Source organism: Sinocyclocheilus rhinocerous, unplaced genomic scaffold (genome assembly GCF_001515625.1).
Source record: "Sinocyclocheilus rhinocerous isolate Xijiao unplaced genomic scaffold, SAMN03320098_v1.1 scaffold157, whole genome shotgun sequence".
NCBI classification, from domain to species: Eukaryota; Metazoa; Chordata; class Actinopteri; order Cypriniformes; family Cyprinidae; genus Sinocyclocheilus; species Sinocyclocheilus rhinocerous.
Genome location: NW_015665038.1, coordinates 1,221,720 through 1,229,116, shown reverse-complemented (window position 1 = coordinate 1,229,116; position 7,397 = coordinate 1,221,720). Strand labels below are relative to the sequence as shown.

Genomic DNA, 7,397 nt, shown 5'->3' with positions numbered 1-7,397 from the left:
TTTGGATCAAATAATTGCAGGCTTGGTGAGCAGAAGAGACTTTAAAAACATTAAAAATCTTACTGTTCAAAAACTTTTCATTGGTAGTGTACTTGCCAATTTTTGCTTTTCAGTATGTGTATGTTTTTCCATAATACAAAGTCCACAGGGGACTGTGGTGATACCCTTTTTTTAAGCTAGCCAGTAAAGACATTATTGTACTGTAAATGCAATTACAGTACTAATACTGTAAACATTTTTACAGTAAATTACTGGCATCCAGCTGCCAGTAAGTTACTGTAAAATTTACAGCAACCTATTTACAGTGTACGGTTATGGGTTTTGTGTCCTCTTTGAAGCTTGAAAGCTTCAGCTACACTGTGATAAATTGTTACATATTATGTGTTTATTAGTATTAAAAACTCCATAATTAGGCTGATGTTTCACATGCAGATTTTTCATAAAAGCTGCCAGGAAATGCTTTTAATGTTTAATCTGTCAGAACTTTACTCATGCTACACATTCTGTCAAAAGTGTGAAAACAGGACAAATAGCAAAAAAGGCTACTTGTGTGGCAGGATACTCTTACAGACACTGCACCAAAATCTATTTGTGGATGTTCTCCAGAGCCTATAGAAGATCACCTGTTTATGTGTATAGAAAAAAAAATATCACTCACATGCTGTACGCACAATGAGGCTCTGTTTCACATATAAGTCTACAGTAATCCTCAGTATGACATCAGTCTGAAGTGAAGAAGAAATGCTAAAGCAATACGCCAACTGTTTAGACACTAATGTGTTAAATATGATCAGCATACTTCAAAAACAAAAACCATGTGATGATGTCTCCAGGAATTTGATTATGCTGCAGATCTTTTAGTTCTGGTAATTGTACCAAATGTTTTGTCCTCATACTTTGATAGGTTAATATGAAAATTATATATTTTACTAAATAAATAAATAAGTAACTGCACTATACTTTTTTTTTAAAATATATATATTTATAGTCCATTTAAAAGTACTTTTTTATACTTTTAAATGGGCTATATTTTAAATGAACTTTGACTATACATATCAACACAAACAGGCGTTTTAGTTATAATATTAGTTATTATAATAACTTTTTGTCTGTTATTTTCTTTTCCTTTTTTTTTTTTTTTTTTAGGAAATTATGACTGTTTTTCAACTTCTGCACTGGAATGGCACTCTGAAGGCTTTTCGGGAGATGAGATGTAGCCGCCAGGTAAGAATTCACTAGTTTTTTTCTAGTCTTTTCTGAGGAAAATGTGATTGTTGCTGTGCAATGTTTACTGTCATGATGCTGTAGGTGTTGTGGGTGGTTGCCTGAGTGTTGCTATGCACTTGTTAAGGCTTTCTGAGCAGTTATTAGTATGTTGCTATGAGGTTAGAGTTGTGGGACTATGAGCCTACTGTCCATAGATCCAGTTCTGTCAATTATATGTCACACCTTCTCAATCTTGTTCAAATGCATCATTTACAGGAGGTGATCCTCTACTACTCCCAGCAGCATCTGGACGAGCGTACGCGCAGCCACATGGCTCTGGACTGGTTACAGAAGGAGCAGCAATCCCCCGGCCTGCTCTCCCAAGAGCTGCAGCTGGCCGTGAAGGAGCTGGGGGAGGCCCGGGGAACCGGCAGGGAGCTCCGTTTCTATAAGGAGAAGAAAGAAATCCTGAGCTTAGCTCTCAGTCACGCTAATGCTGAGGATCTGGAGGGCTACCACAGTGAGGAGATGTCCTGGAGAGAAGAGACTGAGTTTGAGTACTACGCTCAGGAGGGACACTGTCTGGAGGGGAGTATGACGGATCCTTCAGAGCACTGTCAGTTTCACTCTCAGGAGAGTGATGGAGAATCAATGGAGTGAGCTCTGTGAGATGAAATGTATATACTGTACATACTGTTCTTTTTTAATAATATTTTCAATATATCAATATAGCTTTTTCAGTCTTCTTTCATACGCTCTTAAAAATACAGGTTCCAAAATGTGGTTTTCACAGCGAAGCTATAGAAGAACAACTTTGGGTTCCCCAAAGAAACTTTCAGTGATCAGTTCTTTAAAAAAAAACATATTTTCTTACTGGGAAGAACATTTAAAAAAATCTAAAGAGCCTTTTTGTGCAATGGAAAGTTTTAACACATGTTAAACGTTTTTTCTTGGAATCACAGATGCCATTAAAGAACCTTTCTTTTTGTCTAATATGAGATAGGCTACTATATGTAGCCCATATTCTTTATTTCCTGTACATTTTAACACATAAAAATGGCAATAAAGATTGGTTGTATCTAATTAAAAAAAAAAAAACATACGTGCAGGTATTAGTTTTACAAATGTTTAGAGAGTAACTATCTGCACGAGTACGTTTGTTTTGATATTCTGCTGCTAGTCTACCAGTAGAGGACGCTGTTTCTGTACTTTTGTAATGAAGTGTCGGTTCTAATTGAACGGGACAACGCGCTAACAGCACTGTCGTTATTCATTATTCATTGTCGTTCTTGACTAGAACTGTGATTAGCTCATTTTTTATTCCAAACAAATGCACACACCTAATCAGCTTCTATTGAACATTTGTTAATTAAAATCAGTCCTTTGTAGAAGCAATTGTGAATAAATGTTGGATCTGTTTGCAATGTTTTGATTAAAATGGTAACCGTGACTAATGTCCATAAAAATGGCTTCCTGTGTTGACTAGAATTTATAACATGATTTGTCATTGTTTCTTATGCAGCTTTTGTTAGGCGTTTATTACATGTGAAGGTATATATATATATATATATATATATAGATCATATTTCAATGTAATCAACAAAATGGATAGGGGAAAAAGTAGGCCTTTTTTCTCATTTGCATTTGGCTATAATAACTAATCTCAACAAGGATCATTAGAGTAAGAAACCATTCCACCACATTTTCTTGAAATATTATACACTTAAAAAGTAACTCCACTAAATTTTTTAATAAAAATACAAGTTTTGTAGTGATAAGTTAATTGGACTTTGTTTTTGACAACTTTAAGTTGGAGGGATACAAATCTGACACAATGACAAAAGCATTTTTACAGTGCACAAAATTAGGCCATAATAGATCATTTGCTCAACTTTATTTTATTTTTTATTTTATTTTCATCACAGCGGTTGCTAGGAGACTATTCAACCTAAATCAAGAAATCTTGAGCTACAGCAATGATGGGTATATGTCCTCATAAAGTGCTCTTAGTGGGAATTGATAATGTTATATAAGATGCTAATTTGCCCCTTTCTAATTTTCTTCTACTTGAACTGGGCTTTAAGTTTGTTATTTTCTCCCCTTTGCGGCATAGCAAGCAATGAGATCCCATAGTAATAAAGGCACCTCACTGGAGGAGAGGTGTTTTCACACATTTTTTTTTTTTAATCATCTGCTGATCTTTAGATCCTACACAATTTTATTCTGCAAAGGCCTCATTATTATTCACCCTGAATCACTTTTCATTATGCATGATTTTGCATAAATTATCTTATTACACAACAAGAGAGCATCTCTGTAATGCATTGCTTTCACACATTCACTCTCGCCAATTTGCAGTTTTTTTTTCTTTTTTCGCTCTTTGCGGTATGATATATCTAGTCGACCTACAGATGGGAAAAGGAGTGGGATAATGACGTCTCTGGCTGTTTTAGAGAGTACATGGTACTCTTGGGAGGCAGAGCAATTTTCCAGATTCAGTGATTGTCAGGCACCTGAAGGGCTGAAGCCATCGGTAGAGCCGCCTTTCTTTAATTTACAGAGCAAAAAAAATGCTTGCTTTCAAATTGAAAAGCGTGACTTTCTCCTCTCTTTTCTTTCTCAGGACAATGAGATGTAAATTACATCATTCCGGTCTTTGGGCTGATAGGAAATGACAATGAGATCGAGAGCATTAGAGTTATTTCATACAATGGCTGTTTGAAGCTGACCAAAGAGGACGAAAATCATATTTCCTGTTTCAATATTGAATTAATAACCAGACGGATGGAGGAACACACAAATCAAATCCATTTTGATGGCATATTGTGATAAAGATTTTAAATGGCACTGGAAACTGCCCTTCTCGAGCCCAGATTTATTAACTTTATGAGAACATTATGGAAAATTGAAATAAAAGACATTTAGATTTTAACCTGAAGTAATAACTCTGAAGTAATGCTTTTCAATGGAATTAAAATCACTTTGGTTCACTTTAGGCTTGGATGGCAGGGGAGATGCTTAATTTGTCTTAATTTGCTCTGTCCTTCAAGTGGGAGAAGCAGCTACTGTGATGATGGAAAGTGAAAGACAACAAGTTGCGAGCACACCTTTCCATTTTCACACAAATCCCACTGCAAGTGCAATCTCCAGCTGACGCTGCCATCCACTCACGTTTGATGCCGGTGTGAATGCTGTTTCTGCAAAGCCTGCAGTGCTGTGGTGTCTGAAATCTCAGGAGAGCTCTGCTTCGGTCCCATGCTATGCAGAAAGACAGAATGACCCGTTCTGTATGTTCATAATTTTGCATCTTGTTAACCTTGCATAGAAGTTCCTGTCAAGGCGTCTGTGCAGTAGCATGCTGAGTGAAGCAGCGTGAGCGCCATGTGGCCCTTGTTTCCTTTGACATCTCTCCCAACACACCCACTCTCATGCTCTTCACCCAGTGAAGGACATCTCACCCTTCCCTCACCTTTTTCCTCATTCCAATGTCCTCATTAAACTGACAGCAACTCAGTCCTTTGTAGGGTGTTGTTAAAAGGATAGTGCACCCAAAAATGAAAGTACTGTCATTATTTACTTTATGTTTTTAACTTGTATGTTGTTTTATTTCTGTAGACCATGGCTCTCAAGTTCGAAAAAGGACAAGAACACACCACAAAGGCCCTCCACATCGTGTGAACTATTTTCCAGGTCTTCCAAAGACATGGTAGCTTTGCACGAGAAACAGACCAAAATTTAAGTCGATAATCACAGATTTTTTTTCCCATGCAGTGGAAATCAATGGTGCCGGTGTGAATGCTGTTTCTGCAAAGCCTGCAGTGCTGTGGTGTCTGAAATCTCAGGAGAGCTCTGCTTCGGTCCCATGCTATGCAGAAAGACAGAATGACCCGTTCTGTATGTTCATAATTTTGCATCTTGTTAACCTTGCATAGAAGTTCCTGTCAAGGCGTCTGTGCAGTAGCATGCTGAGTGAAGCAGCGTGAGCGCCATGTGGCCCTTGTTTCCTTTGACATCTCTCCCAACACACCCACTCTCATGCTCTTCACCCAGTGAAGGACATCTCACCCTTCCCTCACCTTTTTCCTCATTCCAATGTCCTCATTAAACTGACAGCAACTCAGTCCTTTGTAGGATGTTGTTAAAAGGATAGTGCACCCAAAAATGAAAGTACTGTCATTATTTACTTTATGTTTTTAACTTGTATGTTGTTTTATTTCTGTAGACCATGGCTCTCAAGTTCGAAAAAGGACAAAAACACACCACAAAGGCCCTCCACATCGTGTGAACTATTTTCCAGGTCTTCCAAAGACATGGTAGCTTTGCATGAGAAACAGACCAAAATTTAAGTCGATAATCACAGATTTTTTTTCCCCATGCAGTGGAAATCAATGGTGACCAGAAATTTAAGTTTCTTCAAAATATTTTGTGTTTGTGTTCATCAAAAGAAAGAAATTCATACATGTTGGTAACAACTTGAGGGTAAGTAAATGATGACAGAATGCTAATTTTTGGGTGAACTATCCCTTTAAGCAGGTATTGTCTCAATGTGTGTATGTATACCAAGATGCAATGTACAATAAGACTGAAGAAAATAGACATACACTGTAAACAAAACAAAAACGGAATTTGATTTTAATCAGAAGTTTTGTTTAATTAAACAGCACGTCATCCCACAACCCACAGTTGAATACTGTGTGCATATGTATGTACAACAATTTAATGAACAGAAAATTAATATTGATTAACTTACATTTTAGACACCATATTGCCAATTTCTTTGTCTATTTTTGATTTGCCAATAAAATAGTTCAAACAAAGCAACAGCAGAAATCAGAGTAATAGATCTTTGAGCTACAATAAATCACTGACTCGGGTAAGATCGATGGATAATAATGGATCAGTTGAGTGAATAATGCAATGACACATGTCAGTGACATGTTTTGTTTCTGAATGGATTAGTGCTTTGCACTAATCGGTTAAATAAACGATTCAATGACTCATAAATAAAGACAGTCTCTTGTCACTACCATATGGATGTAACTGTAATCTGCAGAAAGAGTCACTGAAAAATCCCCACCACCAATGCTCAGTTTATCTGGAACACTCAAACACAGACAGGTGGAGTGATACAAACAGTGGTATGCCCCAGTGTTGATGGACTGTCCTCTTGGAACATCACTCTGCAAATAGAAGTTATCATTTTTTGATCTTCACTAGTGGTCACTATGAACTCTCATTCAATTACAGCATACAAGTTTGGAATGACATGTGGGTGAGTAAATGATGACAAAACTATTCCTTTAAGCTGCTGCAATCCTCATAGCCTTTTCAAACATTCAGTAGTTTGTTAAACTAATGGGGAAGAACAACCGGGTGGGCGGCTTTAGTTTTCTCTCAAACCCGTCTATCTTTTTGCTGCTGACCTGTATGACACTGCCAGAAATGGATGCCAAAGAAAGACAGCACTGTAATGAGTGATGGGTTGAACAAAACAGCTCTGCTGTGCATGCTTGTGTGTGTGTGTGTGTGTGTACGGGTAAGTGTGTGTGGACATCTGTGGAGAAATTGTGAGGCAGATGGAACTGTCAGCTTGTCCTCTATGCACAGTTGAGCCCCTGAAGCCTCATGCAGACACTTGCTTTATTGCAGCAGTGTGCACAAATGCTGCACTTTATCTAACATAGTCCTAACGCAGTCCCATCCACCCCAGACAAACCAACCGAAGAAACTCGTCGAAATAGAAACTCAGCATGAGATTTACTCACACTGTTCCCTGTCTGTCAAGCATGCCAAGACAACCACGAAACAGGTACAAAAATAGTATGAATAAGCAGCAGCTATAGAAGCAGACTCTGAAGTACAGCAAAACATATTTAACATACTGTGCAATACACATAAAAAAAGACTAAAAAAGATATATTGTTTACACAGAAATATTTCAAATTACTATAGATTCTCACTCGATTGTAGTTGAAACAAGATTCCCTCATTACAAAAAAATGTTTAACAGGGAGAATCAGTTTGATTAGGCACTAATTAGTTAGCTTCTACAGTCCCCATTCCTCCTTGTCTCTAATTAATTAAACATTTATATGCCCTGAGACCAATTCAGTAGTCAATTTGCTATGGATAATTGCAAATGATTAAATGTGTAAAAATAATAATTTTCATGTTTAACATATAGGTAAGAC

The 7,397-nt window shown here is 37.2% G+C and overlaps 1 protein-coding gene across 1 annotated transcript in view; it reads left to right on the top strand.

Annotated features, from left to right (window-relative positions):
- lix1 (limb and CNS expressed 1) overlaps nucleotides 1-2,020 on the top strand; it is a 7,533-nt gene extending 5,513 nt beyond the window's left edge. The window contains exons 3-4 of the mRNA XM_016541979.1: nucleotides 1,147-1,224; nucleotides 1,483-2,020. Of these exons, the coding sequence (XP_016397465.1) occupies nucleotides 1,147-1,224; nucleotides 1,483-1,866 (462 nt within the window). The 3' untranslated portion in view covers nucleotides 1,867-2,020. The remainder of the gene's footprint in view (nucleotides 1-1,146; nucleotides 1,225-1,482) is intronic.
- The last annotated feature ends 5,377 nt before the right edge of the window (nucleotides 2,021-7,397 follow it).